The sequence below is a fragment of the Dysidea avara genome, chromosome 7, assembly GCF_963678975.1.
Source record: "Dysidea avara chromosome 7, odDysAvar1.4, whole genome shotgun sequence".
In the NCBI taxonomy this organism is placed as follows: Eukaryota; Metazoa; Porifera; class Demospongiae; order Dictyoceratida; family Dysideidae; genus Dysidea; species Dysidea avara.
In genome coordinates, this window is record NC_089278.1 from 6,456,935 (window position 1) to 6,473,954 (window position 17,020).

The following is a 17,020-nucleotide window of genomic DNA, read 5'->3' on the forward strand; positions in this document are numbered from 1 at the left end:
TCCTTCCTTCAAATGGAATGACATTTGTACTACTGCCATAGTTTTGCTATGTATGGTTTTAAATCTTGGGAAATCTGCTACGACATTTGAGCAAGTGAAATTAATTTTAGCAACAGTAACACTTGTTGTACAAATCAAATCCTATAGTAACACCAAGAGTTTATAATGGTGTATAAACTCTTGGTAACACCAAATCAATGACTTTGTGATGACCATTCCCTAGCTTGTAAATGAGACTTGCATTTAGCATTGCTTTGTATACTAAGCCAGATGAATACATTGATCGATTATATCATGAACATACATACAGACAAGAGTTCTCTATATTATGTTGACATATATAGTATTATAGAATTTCTTTGCATTTGCAGGATAATGGCAGAGGTCAGAGTTTACATGATAACCCAAAACAATTTCTACCCAAATTGGACTAGTGAACTTTATACATCAGATACGGTAGCAATGGCTTTGGCAAAAAATTTCTATAAAGGAATAGATTTGGAGAACTTCTTGAACACCTCAAGATATGATATTACAAATGCAATGCTAGTGGAAGAGCTGTGTATTAGAGATCTAGATGTCAGAGTAGCAACTGTGCCAATAGAAGATTCCACCACATGGCCAGAATCTACCACTGGCATAGCTGTAATCACTGTTAGTGCATTTTTACTGCTATCATTCTTGTTCTGTCTGATATGCTGCATCTGTGTATGCTGTTTGAGAGAAGAGAAAGAAAAAGAGTAAGTTGATCCATATGTTATCTGTCTTGCGTCTATTTACTAATTCTATGCAGCCCCTTCGTACATGTTGCTAAGAGAGTGACAGATGATACGTTTTTCCCACAAGCATTTCCATTAGGACATGGCACAGTTTGGCCAGGGTATGGCTACCCCACTATGGACGATGGTGATGAATTTGCTCATGGTCAGTTAACACTTAATGGATACTGCTGTTATCCTCACTACATTTGTACAGATGATCCAGAGAGTAGAATGCTTTATGAACATCATGGTGAAAATGAATTAATGATGACTACTTTCATGAATGTAAGAAACTTACCATACAGCTCACTAGTCATGTAAATGTGAATTTTGCTGCTGCATGTTGTTGCAAAGAGAGAGATTAGCCAGTATAATGCAACCTACAGTTGTGTATAAGTGTTTGTAAGATGATGACCCAAACATATTGTGCATAGATATTCTGACATGAACTTAAAATTATTTTATAGAAAGTGTGTAAAATTGCTATATGTAAATATTTCCATACAGGAGGAAGAATCAGATTTCAATGATGAAGAAAATATTTTGCATCCATCCAACACTGATGTATCTGTTGTCACATCTGAGGGAAGTCAATCTCAAATAAAATGGAACATGGGTCCATATTTGAAAGAGATCTTGGATAAATTTCAAGAAGGTGAAAGCATTCTGAAGAAACAAGAGAAAAAGAAGCGGACTAAAAAGAAGTAATAAACACACAGAATACAGGTTTAACATGTTTGTATACACTTTGCACATAGCTACATACATTTCCATTGCTTAATCAGAGTACAAGAACACATAGTTGTATAGCATACTGTATGCTGCATTATTGAATGTAATAATATATAACACAGCTGTATAGAATATAAAGTCTGACATACTGGCGGTCTGGCACAACTTGCATATTAAATACACGAGGAGTGTCCTGGAGTCTTATCAGTTCGATACTGCATAGGTTTACAGTAAGGTTAATCAATTTATTTTATCACTACTGTATTCTACTAGGAACCCCAAAAGGGTGCAAGCTATAGCAGAGAGTCAAAATATCAAAACTTGAACCCTCCTGAAAAAAATGCTCTTGAATGCAACCAGATCACCTGGTGACTTGATCCGTCTCCATGCAAACAACTTGAAACCTAAGTGAAGGAGTATGATTTTAAAATAAAACTTGGGTGTATATAAAATTAAGGATTATTTATTAACATTATCCCATATTAGGGACCTTTAATCAAGACTGCTGAAATCTGTATAAAATTGAACAAAACTCTATTGAATGCAGAAAACTGAAAATCCAGACCAGGTGGTGACTTCTAATTAGTCCCCAGAAGACTTGCAATCTAGGCAAGTACCTAAGGAGCCACATGGTTTCTTCAAGCCAGCAACTTTAAGGACTCTCATTAACCTAGTTAACCTAAAGTTGTAATAATCCTGAGATGGTGGTGTGGCACCCCTGTCCCTGACCATGTGGTGGAGGACCAGGCAGGGTCAAGCATTCCCTGCACTGGCTTTGGAGCTAACAACAAGGAGTTACTTTGTGCATATATACAGTCAAACATTTCATGGGTACAGAGATATAGTAGAGTAGCTTAGCATCAAATTTTGAGGAAATTGTTATGAAGCGGATAAAAACACCAATTTTGTTCTGAAGATTTGTTGAAGCATTTGGACCATTTATAGAAGGGGTGCCACGCCCCCATTATTATTGGTCACTGCTTGTAGCAAAAAATCTAAATACTCTAATAGAGCAGTCAACCATTAACAGATATATTGTAAATATCTCCTTTAATAAGCTGTAGGCCTGTAGCTAATAATTTATTTGTAAAAGCACAATAAGAACAGTCTAAAATGTCATTAATAATCTATAATATTCCTGGGGAAGATAACCCCAGACCCCAGAATGGCATCTAAATGTGCTGTATTATTCAAACTTCACTGTGTAATTCATTTCCAAAGTTACCCATCCCCCACAATGCATGTTAAGAGTATAGGGATAAGGAAAGCAACACTTTCTTTGGTTTCTCTTAAGTTGTTTATTAAGTGTATGGTAAGTCTAATTTTTGACCTGTTTGCCCTTAAACTTGCCAGTCTCATGGTAGGACAGCATATCGTAACAGTTTGCATCTTTGGTGTGCTTCCAACTAACGTTTATATGTGACATAATTATGTTGATGATCTAGTAACCTATTATGCTGGGGAGTATAGTTTGTAAGCATTTTTTGAGTTTTTGAAATTACATTCAGCTACTGCATGTCACGGTTAGTGTAGTAATTGATTATAACCTCCTGGAGTAGGTCCACCCTGTTATGACTATACAGAATGAAATTTTACCATGCAATTTTAGATGACACAATAGAGTGTCACTTGAATGGAAAGTCTACAAGGCAACTCAAGATTCAAAAAGATACATGCAGAAACATACTGTATATCTCAGCAAACAAAATCTATGCCTACCTGGTTATAATGGAGGTACTTGAAATGCAAAGTGGTCAACAGAATGAATTGTCCATGTGGTTACTTCACAGCTTATTAAGATGCACTATACTACAATATTACTTTTAAAGCATTTGCTTTGCAATGGTCTGCAAACCTTTCCTGTCTGCATACCGTATTATTACCACTTAGCATGTTAAGTGCCACAGAGCCACCACCACTTTAGAATAGATTGTCGTGATACAATATTCAATAGTAAACTAGTTTGCACTTTCATCTTTAAACTTCGTCTCGCTAGCCAGCCTGTACTTTTTCTTTTGTCAATTGGTCGGGAAAAAAGACCAAATCCCAAATCTTTTTTCCCAACCAAATGACAAAAGAAAGAAATACAGGCTGGCTGGCAAGACTACTTTGAACCAGAGACAATACTAAATATTTCGCATTGCTGAAAACTTTAAAAGGTGCTGGAAAAGATGCATGAAATATTAGATAGCTTTCTTGGATGGCTACTATAACTACACTTGCCACCAAATATACATTCTTGCTTTTCCCTTGAAAGCAAGTTAGGTTGTGGAAAAGAGTCTGTAACTTATAGGCTTTTTCAAAATTGCCTTAACATTTTAGAGAATGTACTAAGCACCAGCCCCTAAGCAAACTAATAATTTAAATCAATGTTTGAGCCTCAATTGTCTATAGGTAGGTTGATCAGAAAATGAACTGAGAAATCTACCCTTGCATAAAGACAATACTAATTATAAATCTTTTACATTGGTCGAAGCTTTAAAAGGTGCCGGGAATGATGTATAAACCTAATAATGTGTGGATCAAGTAGCCCCAGTATAGTACATTAACAGTATACCGTACACTTGAATGTGGAGTTAGTTTTCCTATTTTATTGAATTATATTTGGCATTTAATATGCACAAACTTGTCAAATGAAACAGTAAATTGTAGTGTATATTTGCACATATGCAATTTGCAATGAGTAGTCTTCTCTATGGGTCTAATGTTAACAGTTATCACCAAACTGCACTGTGTGCATGAGCTATACGCTATACACTGTAGCTTGAGACAAAAATTGTGTATTACATAGTGTAAAAATGCCTGTTGATGCATTTACCACAGCACGGTTGTGAACATGCATCTTAAACATTGGTATTAAGTGCCACTAACTGGTCTAAGAAGGCTACTCAAATTGCACTGCATGCAAAATTACAGTGCCATTTGCTAATTCATTTGACAAGTCTGTACATATTTAATGCAAAATATAAAATAGGAAAACTATGTAAGTGTATTTCATACACTCTCTCTCTCTCTATATATATATATATACACACACCGTGAATGCACTATAGGGCTGCTGATGGCTATTTTGTGTTCAGCCCACACATAATTAGGTTTGGTGGGCACCCCATCTAATATTGATAAGTACACCATAAAGAACATGTAAACCGAAAATGGTGCTTTTATCCGCTCTGTAACAAAAATTTTGTTAAGCTACCCTACTATTATGAGCAGCAGCATTACTTATAGCAGCAGGTTTGGTGATTACAGCTCCATGCTCAAACATTTTATTATGGGATAGAGGTGTTGGCCCACGTCCTCAGTGTACTCATGAATGTAGACAAGCTCTGAACCAAATGGCTGGTTCAAATTACCATAGGACGGCATGCTGTGACTGTCAGGGTGATGATATGACTGCTAGGGAGAGTGTGCAGTGTCAAGCTTGGCACAGAAATCTTCAGGACATTTGTAACCTCAGGCCAGATCATTATTGTGACGTGAGCAAGTTGACTACTATGTGTGGCATATTATTATAAATGTGCATTTCAGGTGGACAGGCCTGACCGGAACAGACCAAACATCAGAGACGATTGTTTCTATCTCATGGAGACCTGTAATAGAGACATGCAATGCCGAGAACAATTCTTTAGCTACACTGATAAATGTACCCTGGCGTTTTCAGGAAAACCCATGACAGCTGACCAAGAAATGATGTGCAAGGAAGCTGCAAAGGAACTAGTAGAATACAAGGAGTTTGGAAAGAATATTACTCAGTGTGAGTGCAACACTTATCCAGAGTTGTGCAAAGAAATGTTCAAGAACCGTTTCCTGTTTGATAAGGTACATATGAATTGTTAAAACACACATACAGATTGTTAGTATTGTCACATCTACCGTCATGTAAAGAGGCAAAAGACAGATGTAAAAGCAACACTACATGTAACATGTTATGGAACAATCACAAGAGTTGTATGGTGACCAGCACGTCATGTCCATGGTCTTGTAGGGCGAGTGTGATAGTGACTAATTCAGTAAATGTTGTTAACAGGCTAAGGCAGTGTTGCTGTATCGTCATCGTCTTGGTAGGGCATGGTGGCAGACGTGTAGACCACATCACTTTGAACAAGTGTGTTTTGTGATCTACTGAGATTACAAAACTAGCTACATTCTTGAAGTAAGCAAGTGATATTTCAAATGTAAAATTTTATCATTTTATACTGTTTCAGAACTTTTCCCATTTTCTGTTTCTGAACGATTTTACTGTTATGGACATATATTTTCATTGTTAGTGTATTAAATGTGTGTACCATTTACAGTACATTGGTATGATGTAGTGTTAACTATACATGTTGGTATGGTTGGCCAGCAGTAGACAAATTGAAATACTTTACAAGTACTGCATTATGTATATATGGTGTACCTGACATTGAAGATTTGACTAGTTAAATTCACAAACTGTAATACTAATTCCATATCTACTATGAGAAATATCAGTGTTAAAATACATACAAAACATAATTATTGTGATTTGCTGGATCACAACATCATATGAGTGGCCAAAAAAGACATAGCCAGCTCTTAAAGAGTAGGGAAAGAATATTCAAGTAGTTAAGAATTTTGTATCTGCAAAAATCAAAGGCAAAAAGGTTGTTACTAACCACAACACAACTGGGGGAGTTGTGAAGAATACTACAAAAACTGTAAATCTCTCTGTTCAGGACATGCAGAAAGTACAGATAGGATACCGTAATGGTACAGTCAATCCTAATAGAGCATTAGGTTACACAATCGGTTAAACATCATGATTCACAAAATCTGATATTGTTATTAAAAATTTTGAGCAATTCATGTAACTACCCTACCTACTGTGCACCACATCACTATACTTATACCTAGCTGATAGTCACTTTCAGTTACTTATGTTATTAATTAGGAAAGAGAGAAAACTGGGCATTAAACCTTGTGCTAATGCCCCACAACTGCCATACTGTGCTAAAAGCATTCATGGTATGATAATTAAATGGTGGGAGATCAATACATCTGGTACATGGCAAGAAGACAGTATGCAAGATTATAGCCTTGTATAGATTTGTCTCACCATGTGGAGGGAGGTAGATGTAAAGTATATCAACATGCAATGGATAATAAGAGACAGTACAGAGTTCAATATCACCAATACTTCAGCTGCTGTAGCACATGCTGGCAGACTATTTCATGTATAAATTGGGTGGAGTAGCGATAGGATATAACTGTTACTAGCTGCTGTTGTTGCTGGGTACTGAAGGATACAAGCTGAACAATTGTTCTGTCACATCAAATGGTCTTTGTGGAGTGCTTTTCTCCTGTATGTGTCCAATGATAACCCGACTTTGTTGCTGTGGTAACAACGCACTAGATGATCAGTAGTTAGTACCTTCCAGGGTATAGCAATTCTATAGTATCTGTTGTTGCATGTAATAGATCTTTCTGCCATATCTAAAGCAGCCCTCTCGTCAGTCTTAAATAATGATCCTTTCTCCATACCACTTGTATCGGTTTCCCAGAACTTTTGTAAATTCTTTCCATGTCCTGTTGATCTGCAGAAAAGTAAGTGTAAGCAAAATTAGTATTAGCATTATTGCTTCCTACGTTACCAATGCATGTCCAACCTAGTGGTGTCAATCATGCCACTGGCTGTCCTTGTGTTCCTCGGACATCTTGGAATGAATAGTGAAGATCACTACAATCCAGACCTATTAAAACATCCAACTGTCGGCCTTGACCCTAACTTAGGAAACTCTAACTTCTGTAAATGAGGCCACTGTCTGGAAAATGTACTCCAGTCTATTGCTCTCAGGTCTCCTGTGACTTTTTCTGCTATAAAGGCTGTAATGTTTGATTTCCCATCTAAACTCTCAATTGTACACTGCACTGGTGAGGTTTCAAAGGTTTCAACATGACTATTCAAGACACTAACATTCACCTGTTGTAGATACCCCTGAAGACCTAATTCTGCAGCAACATCTGAATTAATATAGGTCTTAGTACTTGCATCATCCAATAGTGCATTTACCTTCACCCTTTTTTGCCCATTTCTTAAAAATACAGGAACTGTTCAAAGCTATTGTACCTGGTGTATCTCCTTTCTTCGTTATCACTGTGGTGAATGTGCCTTCTTTCTGACTCTTTTCTTTTGGCTCCCCTTCACCGCAAGTACTGCTCTCTCCTGCTTTGACCTCTTGTTGTCTAAGTGGTTGTATCTCTTCATTCATTTCAGACACAATCTCATTTGTCTGATTGTTTGTGGATGATTGACTTGAACCACTGTGTAGTAGTCGATGGTGCACCTCCTTACAGTTGTTGATACCACACACCTTCATGCGGTTACAAAACTGTCCCTGGTGGCCTTCTCCTAGACAACAAAAACAAAATTTATTTTGCTTAGCACTAGCCCACCTGTTCTGTACATTCATCTGCTTGAACTCTGGACATGCCCATGCCCCATGAGATTTACCACACACTCTACATGTTCTTGATGAATACTGTCGTTGTGCACCGACATCTGACTTTGTGTGAGATTTTCCAAAAAAATGAGTGAACACTAAATCTCTTAGTCTCAAACTTCCCTGATTTTGGTGCAGAAAGCCCATGAGCTGCTTCTAATGCTTTGGTTTGGAACTTGGCTTCCTTAATTACCCACTCCGTAGTGCTTCAACCAACTCTCTCTTTTACTTCTCAAAAATCCATCTATGATAGTTAGCCAACATTTGTGCAGGAATCTTCTTCTGCAATTTCATATACAGCAGACCATCATTAAGTTCTCCTGATCTATCTGCTTCCTTTAAATTTACGATTGTAATATCCAAGAGATCAGCAAACTTCTCTAAATATCTAAATCTCGGAAATTGTCTGGAAATATTGGTCTAAAGTTATCTACTTCCTCCAAATATAAGGCAATCTGACGATGTTGCCCCTGACGATGTTGCCCCCCAAACGTCCTATCTAATCTTTCCTTTGCAGTCCCAAGTTCTCGATAGCTTTAAAAGCCTCTCCTGCTAGGCACTGTCTCAGCTGCAGCAGCTTATACTCAGCTGTTGCTGGTGCCTTATCTACACACACAGTGAAAGCAGCCTTCCAATTCAAATATGTTATCTTATCTCCTGAGAATACTGGTATTGTCACTCTTTTTTAGTTGCTTCCACATGTCTAGCCCAATCAGTGCTGAGTCTGTTGAATATTAACCTTGATTAACACTATAATCCAAGCTTACAGTTGGTGGCACTTCCTGACTACTGTCACTTATCGCTGGTGGGGGTGTCCGATGTGTTTCTGTCTGCTCTACTGGAACTTCTGCTTCCTTATGTGATAGTGCTTTTAAAAACTTATCATAAACTCTGGGGTTGCTTAGCACATCTATCACTTGTTGCGCTCAATTCTGTGCATCACTATATTCAATTTCAATTTGTTCTATTTCTCCACTAAGCTTTTCAACATTTCTATGTTCCTTCTCTATCTTGTACCTTGTTACTAAGTCCTCCATTACTCCCATTGCCTTCTCCAGTGCATGGTCTAGCTCATCACAACTATTCTCTATAGCTTGTCTATTAACATCTTGTCTCTGTAATAAGGTAAGTAGATACCTTCTTACTTTTGTAAAGGCTGTTTTTGCTGCTGCTTTGGCTCTTTTTAAATCTCCTACTGTTTCTTCTGGCTGTATGGTCTGAAAGCCTCCATCAACCATGCCATTCTCTGTTTGTAAAGTAGCTTCTTCCTGACCTTTATCCTGACCTTCATCCATCTTGAACCATCCTCTGCTCCCAGTTGTTTTCAATATTGTTAGATTTTAATGATTTAGCACAATAAAAAAATAGATAGTAAATTTCAGTCTAGTCTTCTTCTCAAACTATCTTCTTCCCCAGCACGTAATCTTTTGACTGTTTTCTTCTTCTTAACTGTTCTTCTTATTGATCCTGCTCACAGATTCAATATTAACTGCAATGCCACCAGTTTTACTAACCTAACAGACTCAGGAGGTTTGCTTTCAGTTAGCCCTTTTTATATCGCAAGTTGTTGTTGTGACCTCAGTCCAATCACCTGATGTATCATGTAGTCCTCAACATTAAACAGTTTATTCTTACATCCAAATATGGGAAATGTGTCAGCAGTTCTTAGAAATAAACATCTGATTCTGCTAACATCTAAAATATGGTTATGTCCAGATTCTCTAATACTTAACAATCTTCCATTCAGAAACCAAGCTGGAACACCGACACCTGGAGTGGCTTAGGCATTTGTCTAGAATGCCAGATTTTTGCTTTCTGAAGATTTGTCTCTTTGGATGGTTGTCTCATTCCCGTCCATTTTGTGGACCAAGGAAGCGGTGGAGAGATCTTGCAAAAAGTGATTTGAAGAATGTGGAGATAAGTGATGGTTATTGGTATCGTCAAGCTCAGGAGAGGGAAAAGTGGAGATCTATTTGTAGCCACAGTGTGGAGCTGCTCAATCAACCAGTAAAGGACGTAGTATGCCATGGAGCTTCTGAAGAGAATGTGATAAAGTATGTCATAAATGTACTGTGGAGAGGTCTAAACCAATCCAGGAGCACGCTGGTGCTGTGCAGTGTCAACTCTGTGATCGATGGTTCAGGAGTAGGGGAGGTTTGGCAGTACACAGATGTAGGAAGGATGAGTCAGCGATGAATGGACCAGCAGTCAACCTGCCGGCAGGTGCCAATAGTATGTGGAGTTTGTGGAAGACAGTTCAGGAGATCTGGAGATTTAAAGTGTCATGAATGCAATGAACCCCAGTCTGATGCAGTGCAGTGTCCAACTTGCCAACGTTGGTTCAAGAACACTAGGGGCCTTACCATACACCAGAGAGCGAAGCACCAAGTGTGACATCTTCGTTTTTGCCCCTTCAATTGGAGGGAGACATGACCCACATGGGTAGTCTACAACAGGACAGGACAGGACAGGACAGGACAGGTGTGTGTGCATGTTAGTGATGTGCAATAATATCGATAGCGTGATAATCGTATCGCAGTGGTTCATTATCGTGATATGATCATAGCTTGTGATTATCGTGAGCACCAATATTATACATTATTACCTCACCAGAATTACTTGAAAAATTAAAACATTCATTTGTTTATTCAATTATGTATTCTAACTGTTTTCTGAGATTGAACTTTGCTGTATTTTGGCAGGACATATGCATTCAGGTACACAGGATGTGCCTTTACCGGTATTCATAGAAAATAAGTAAAATTAGTGCTACATTGGAGGTTTTGCATCTTATCATTTGGATTTACTATCATGATAACTATCGTATTGTGATGTAATTATCGTGATTAATCGTTATAGTTGCACACTTATTATTGCACATCACTAGTGCATGTGTGCTGCCTTCCATTGTGAAACTTGCCAACAGTCTTTAAGAGAGTACAACTGTACAAGGCATATCTAGACACAAGTGTGTAACTACTCGCCCTAGACGTGGCTGAGATTCTTTGGGATAAACATCATTCATTGGATGCATGACTTCCTTTTAAGTCCGAGTGTGTGTGCTGTCTTATGCTGTGCTTTGTTTTGCATCTTTTTCTGTCTACGTAAGTCCCCCCCCCTCCCACCTTCCCATAATATACACTGTTGGTGTGAGTATTTCATTTCTGATGTAGTATATACTGCAATATAGCATGACATGTTGCTCAGTGTGCTAATTCTGGTCAGTTTATTCACCAAGCCTCTGATTTAACATGTCCCAAGGTCAGTAATTTATACAAAGGAGATTAATTATCTGATGTTTGTGGTTCACAAAATTCACTTTTGACAAATGCTATAAGATCCTGCTCATGCATGCTTTCTTCCTCACTGCCGTCATGTTGTGGTAGATGAAACTTATCATTAAGCTGCTGATTTCTTGTATTATTAAGCTCTCAATTGTGGCAGTACTAAAGAAGGGATAAAGTGGAATATTTGATGTAGATATTAACTTCTCTGTGTCTGCACATACTTCACATTCAATGTTAAGTTTTGGGCTGTAAGAATCAAGTTCAATTTAAATATAGGTTACATGGGTAATGAAAAGATGGAAGGAGCAAGGAGAAGCGCCAATATCTCTCTATAAAGATCAACAAGTGGGAATAAGACTTGAATTGAAGCTGCTAAAAATCTAAATACTCTAATAGAACAATCAACTACTCTAATAGAGCATCCACCACTAAAATTCTATAATTATAAGTAACAAAGACCAGTGCACGTGTGAGCTGAAACTGAAGGCCTGCACACTATTATCTCAGCCTATCTCATCCTGCCATACCAACTTTGAAACTTTATATCTATTTATGTTATGTATCATAAAACACCAATACATCAATTCTTGAAAGCTTGTATGATACTGCTAAATAGGGAAGAAGATTGGAGTGCCTATTGCAGAGTGAAAACCTAATAAATAATGAACTGACAGAAGTTCATAACAATCATTGTGGCTGACTATTTGATGACTCATTTGGTGGCAGTTTTGGAAAACACATACACATAAGGGCTAAGTGTAAAGATAGTGTTGAAATCTCTACATTGATGGGAAGTCATGCACTGACATTAGAGCTAAAGTTGAAGTCTTGAACAGTTATTTTAACAAGTATACCCTCCTTCTGACTGCTCTGAAGATCCCTTTCCAGACATAATATTCTCATGCAGTGGAAGACATACTCCAATTTTTATCTGATCTTGATAAAAATAAAGCCAGTGGTCCAGATGAAATTTGCCATTAGCTTAAACAGTGTGCTGAAATTTCACATAAAAGTCATCTTTAAGAAGTCTATATCAACAGGCACATTACCATTGGATTAGAAAAAGCAAAACATTTGTGCAAGGAAGGAATGATGAAGTCATAGTAACTATGGACTCACAATTCTATCTGTTCAAGAATACATTATATTTCAATTCACAACATAATGAGTCATCTGAATGCTAATAACGTCCTGATAAAAACAACAAGTTGACACTTGCAAAGTTACAATGTTGTAATTATATGGAATTATAAATGACAGCTTTAACTGGATCAAGACATGGTTAACTGATCAGACATGACATAGTGTGTACTTATCAATGGTGAATCCTCAATCTCATAACTGTTTTGTCAGAGGTACTACAGCTGTTTGTTGATGATTGCATATTATTTGATTCCCATGCAGAATGCGTATATGATGCTACCATCTTTCAACAAGATCTTGAAAGACTATCAGAATGGGCCGGTATATATAGATATGGCAACAGATTTTCAATATATTAAAACGTTCTGTGTATAATAATAATAATAATAAGGTGCACCAGATCTCTGTCACTTATTATTCACAATTACCACAACCATACCTTAACAGTAACTCGGGCATACTTACCTTGGAGTTCTCTTGGACAAACAGTCACCATGCACAGTTATTCAGTTGATGTTAAAGCAGCATTATATTTAGCAATGGTCATGCAGATTTCAACTGTTATTGAATATGTGATCCTGTTTACAACAGTGATGTACACAAACACTTGAAAATAGTAAAATATTCAAAGAAGAGCAGCAGGATGAGTATTAAAAGGTTGTGGTAGATATAGCTCAGTCACTTTAAGGTCCTCAATACTCCAACATCTCTCCAGGCCAGGAAATAATATAGTCTGCTCTAGAGAATAAGAACAGACTAATAACTTGAAGCTTGTAAAACCTTTAGCTATGTCAGCTTCAGATTTCTCTACCATTTATTTATTATTTATTTCTTTATGTATTTATTATTGCTTTATGGCAAATATGCCAAGGGTCTGCAAGCAACTGGTGCTTGCAGCCCAAAACATGAATATAGTATAAAGTGTCTGAAAGTTTGATGTTGGTGGGAGATCATGGCATTTGCTGCACGGACAAAAAAAATGATAGGTACAGTGATTGTCATCATCGAAGTGATCCACAAAATGATTCCACATAAATTTCTTCAGTTTAGCCTTGATGGTTGTAATAGATAAATTGGTGTCAATTACAGGAAGATCATTCCACAAAAGAGGAAGACGATGAAAATAAGAGTTTCTATTTAAGTTGTTGGTGTGGAGTTGATGTTTGAGTTTGTTATGTGTGATGTGTCCCTGAGTAAACGTAATGTAACTGTGAAGTGACTTGAGTGACTTGACTGCAAACAAAACATCCTGGATCTCAAAGATATACATTAATGGTAAAAGATGGAGTTCTAATAGCCTGGACTTATAACTGATATTATAATTACTCAATATGTGTTTGGTTGCATGCTCAACGTTGAATACGCTTAAATTATAAGATGTCCTTGATTAGGTACGGTCGCCATAACTGTGAGCAATAGGTGAGATGAGGACGAACTAGAGTAATATACATTGACTGATGGGCAGTACTTGAAACAAAATGTATGCTGTATCAAAGCCAATGATTTGTATGCTTTGAATTGTAATGACTTGACCACTTCAGGTCACTGGAGCAGGTCCTTTTGAGTCTCTTGACAATTGATTTCAGTGCTGGAAATAAGATATCTGGTGTTGGAGATTGACTTGAAGGGAACATGAGCACATTTGGCAAAGTTGATAGTTAAATTGGAAAGAGATGTTTGATGAATAATAGAGCCAATATCTTGCTGGAGCTTAATGCGGTCCTCATCACATGAAATGATCATAAAACATCTCATGTCATCAGCAAACTTCAATACTTTGCTAACTTCTATACTGGAAGAGATACTGTTCATATAAACTAAAAATATAACAGGGGGCCTAAAATACTACTCTGGGGGACGCCAGATATAACTGGTAGTACACTGTCTGTTAAGGTACTGTTGATAGATACCTGCTGTACTCGATCAGTGAGATAGCATTTAAACCACAACCACAGTGTGCCAGTAATGCCAAAAGACCAAAGGTGATTTAGTAGAATACCATGTGAAACAGTGTCAAAAGTTTTACGCATATCCAGATACATAGTATCAATTTGCATTGGGCTGTTGGTCAGGAAGTCAAAAGTTGTTGTAAGGTGGAAGCTCCTTTTATAAAGCCAAACCGACAGGGACTAATTTGAGTTACCAGATGATTTACTATTTTATTAAACACTAATCGCTCAAGAACCTTTGATATACTGGAAAGAAATGAGATAGGTCTGTAGTTCTTTACTGAAACCATGATGCTATAATGGTCAGTTTATATATTGGAATCCTATAGAAAGTTCAGTTACATGTAGAGTTTATGTGTTGTGCATGCATCTTTGTATGCTTTGTGTAGGGAGCACCTTTGCAGGCATTGCCTTCTATGTACCCATATCTTTGACCAAAATTGATAATCTAACTCTAAATTGAATTGCAAAAATAGTTAAAACAGCCCATGCAGTTTTAATTGGTCAAAATCTAAAAATGTTTAATAACGTGACATCATCTGGTAAAGAAAAAAAGAAGAAATTTACATGAACATCAAGTTTTGCAAGAATCATAGATAATATACAAACCATGACATATTAAATATTTACCCTACCTCATTATGGTTCAGTTTTGTGGCGGTTACTAACCAATATAGTTTGAGTCAAAGAGTAGTGACTAGTATAGTGTGTAGAGTATATTTCACATTGGTTTCACTTTCTAGCTTAGTTTGATATTTTATCACACCATCACATTTGTGGGCCATGCCCACTGCTACATTAGAAGAAGGAGTTAGCATAATTTATAGACAGTAATTAATGTTCACCAGAGGAAAGAGCTCCAGCTAATCTCAGCAAGAGCCATTAATATCAAGCGACTGTCCAATGTCCAGCTTGCAGGTACCAAAAAACAAGAATCAATTAAAACATTTTTCAAGGCTTATGACAATGACAAAATTGTCACTGTATTACCTAAACTATGGTGTGAATTTCGATCTGCACCAAATAAACAACCATCGTTGTATAGATGTACCATGTTAATAGAACTAGTGAATAGGACGTAGTGGAGGAAAATATTTTAAGGTATGCACAGAGATACTCAAGAAAAGATTTACAAAGGTTTCAAGTGAAAAATCTGCTAGATTTATTGAAGGCTTGAGCAAGATGGAAATAGATGGCCCACAATTTTTATGCCTATACAAAGGAATGGGAGGATTGTTCAAAGTGTCAAATGAAGCATATCGCTGCCATTGAAAATACGATGAATGAGATACTTCATGAACATTTGCATGGTACTTGTGTAGCAGCATTCAGTGATGAGGTAGATGGAGACACAGAGCAGGCAAGCATATGTGGAGATGATGATGTTTTATTTCAATGGAGATAATGGCCCTACCGTTATGACATGGAACTACTTAGTTACCTTATGGCTCACTATCAGAGGCCATAGCATATCAAAGTGCTGGATGGAAAAGTAAAACCAGACTTTAATATAACAAAAAGTTTACAGAAGAACTACCACATCTATTCCCAACATACCGATAGGCTATACAGTAGGTTTGAGTTACCATGACAAGCAATCTCACATGGTCTGAAGACATCAACAAGATAACCAACAAAGCCAATTCCACCAGAACTTTCTTGCAAAGGAATCTTAATCAGTGTCAGCCATCCGACAAATCAGCCTGTTACACAACTTACATCTGTCCTGATTATGATTATGATTGTGATAATTGGAAGGCAGGAAAATGCTGATTACATCCAATGAAAAAAAAAGAGATATAAAAATGGTTTGGGGATATTTACAGATAACTAGCTAGAGTGTGTGCATTTATTACAAAGTCTTTGTCATAGCATAAGGAGGGTAGATTGTTCCATTCTTTAATAGTTCTGTAAAAATAATTCATTTGGTATCTGGTGGTGTTGGCTGCTGGCAGTATGAGTCTGAGTGGGTGGTATTGTCTTGTGCTGGTGGATTGTGGCAGAAAGTAATTGGGTATTTGTAATACTGGCTCCTGCTGGTGAGTAATTCTGTGAAATAAAGATAATCTAGATGCTTTATGTCTCTGTTCCAGTGTGGTTCAATTAAGATTGTCTAGCATTGTTGTTACACTACTCTGAAAACTGTAATCTGACTGCACCCACCTTGCTGCTCGCCTCTGAACCATTTCAACATTTCAAGTTTGTCCTATGCCTGCTTGAGTATGCTTCAACTGTCTGGTCCCCCCATCAAGTTACTCCTTCTTTTCATCTGTCATCAGACTTTGGGACTCCCTCCCTGAAGAACTTGTAAATTCATCAATTTCAAAACACTTTTAGAAATTCACTTGTTTAATTAGCTTTAATGTTTACATGTACGTCATAGCTACTCAATTTTGAGTTTTGTACATTAAATATACAATTATAAAAAACAGTAGTCAGCTACGCCAAGCTTCAATTTGCCAACATTAGAAACACCAACATTAATTAGTTGTGAAAACAAAAATGTTTAGCAACAAATTGGCGCGTATGACGTCACTACGTAAATAATACGGGCGTTTCCGATTGTGTCTATAGGTGAGTAAGACTGACCCAGCAAGCTGCCATAAAGGTATTTTGAAGCTTTATTAGTCTGTTCTTACTCTCTAGAGCTCTGTTTGCTTTTCTTACATGCTTCAATTGAATCA

General features: G+C 37.2%; 4 protein-coding genes across 4 annotated transcripts in view; 3 read left to right on the forward strand and 1 right to left on the reverse strand.

Annotated features, from left to right (window-relative positions):
• The window catches only part of LOC136260692 (protocadherin Fat 4-like), a 28,952-nt gene extending 27,338 nt beyond the window's left edge, over positions 1 to 1,614 (forward strand). Inside the window, exons 3-6 of the mRNA XM_066054519.1 lie at positions 372 to 740; positions 794 to 924; positions 976 to 1,046; positions 1,269 to 1,614. Of these exons, the coding sequence (XP_065910591.1) occupies positions 372 to 740; positions 794 to 924; positions 976 to 1,046; positions 1,269 to 1,469 (772 nt within the window). The 3' untranslated portion in view covers positions 1,470 to 1,614. The remainder of the gene's footprint in view (positions 1 to 371; positions 741 to 793; positions 925 to 975; positions 1,047 to 1,268) is intronic.
• Positions 1,615 to 4,611: 2,997 nt separating this feature from the next.
• LOC136260729 (uncharacterized) lies at positions 4,612 to 5,820 on the forward strand. The gene is made up of 4 exons (XM_066054574.1): positions 4,612 to 4,972; positions 5,025 to 5,315; positions 5,524 to 5,649; positions 5,702 to 5,820. Exons 1-3 carry the CDS (start codon positions 4,832 to 4,834, stop codon positions 5,620 to 5,622), a joined length of 531 nt encoding a protein of 176 aa, XP_065910646.1. The 5' UTR covers positions 4,612 to 4,831; the 3' UTR covers positions 5,623 to 5,649; positions 5,702 to 5,820.
• A 566-nt stretch (positions 5,821 to 6,386) lies between these two features.
• Positions 6,387 to 8,104, reverse strand: LOC136260004 (uncharacterized). The gene is made up of 4 exons (XM_066053598.1): positions 7,528 to 8,104; positions 7,259 to 7,478; positions 7,109 to 7,207; positions 6,387 to 7,051 (listed from the first exon to the last, which is right to left on the reverse strand). Exons 1-3 carry the CDS (start codon positions 8,102 to 8,104, stop codon positions 7,195 to 7,197), a joined length of 810 nt encoding a protein of 269 aa, XP_065909670.1. The 3' UTR covers positions 6,387 to 7,051; positions 7,109 to 7,194.
• Positions 8,105 to 10,386: 2,282 nt separating this feature from the next.
• LOC136260005 (protocadherin Fat 4-like) overlaps positions 10,387 to 17,020 on the forward strand; it is a 30,706-nt gene continuing 24,072 nt past the window's right edge. The window contains exons 1-2 of the mRNA XM_066053599.1: positions 10,387 to 10,438; positions 12,649 to 12,708. Coding sequence (XP_065909671.1) covers positions 10,387 to 10,438; positions 12,649 to 12,708 — 112 coding nt within the window. The remainder of the gene's footprint in view (positions 10,439 to 12,648; positions 12,709 to 17,020) is intronic.

Excerpts from the sequence above, each read along its gene's own strand:
- LOC136260729 (XM_066054574.1), top strand. The coding sequence starts at position 4,832 with ATGGCTGGTTCAAATTACCATAGGACGGCATGCTGTGACTGTCAGGGT. Across the intron at positions 4,973-5,024 it reads GGCCAGATCATTATTGTGAC|GTGGACAGGCCTGACCGGAA; the intron begins GTGAGCAAGTTG and ends TGTGCATTTCAG. Across the intron at positions 5,316-5,523 it reads ACCGTTTCCTGTTTGATAAG|GCTAAGGCAGTGTTGCTGTA; the intron begins GTACATATGAAT and ends TGTTGTTAACAG.
- LOC136260004 (XM_066053598.1), bottom strand. The coding sequence starts at position 8,104 with ATGGGCTTTCTGCACCAAAATCAGGGAAGTTTGAGACTAAGAGATTTA. Across the intron at positions 7,479-7,527 it reads ATGGGCAAAAAAGGGTGAAG|ATGTTGCTGCAGAATTAGGT; the intron begins GTAAATGCACTA and ends ATATTAATTCAG.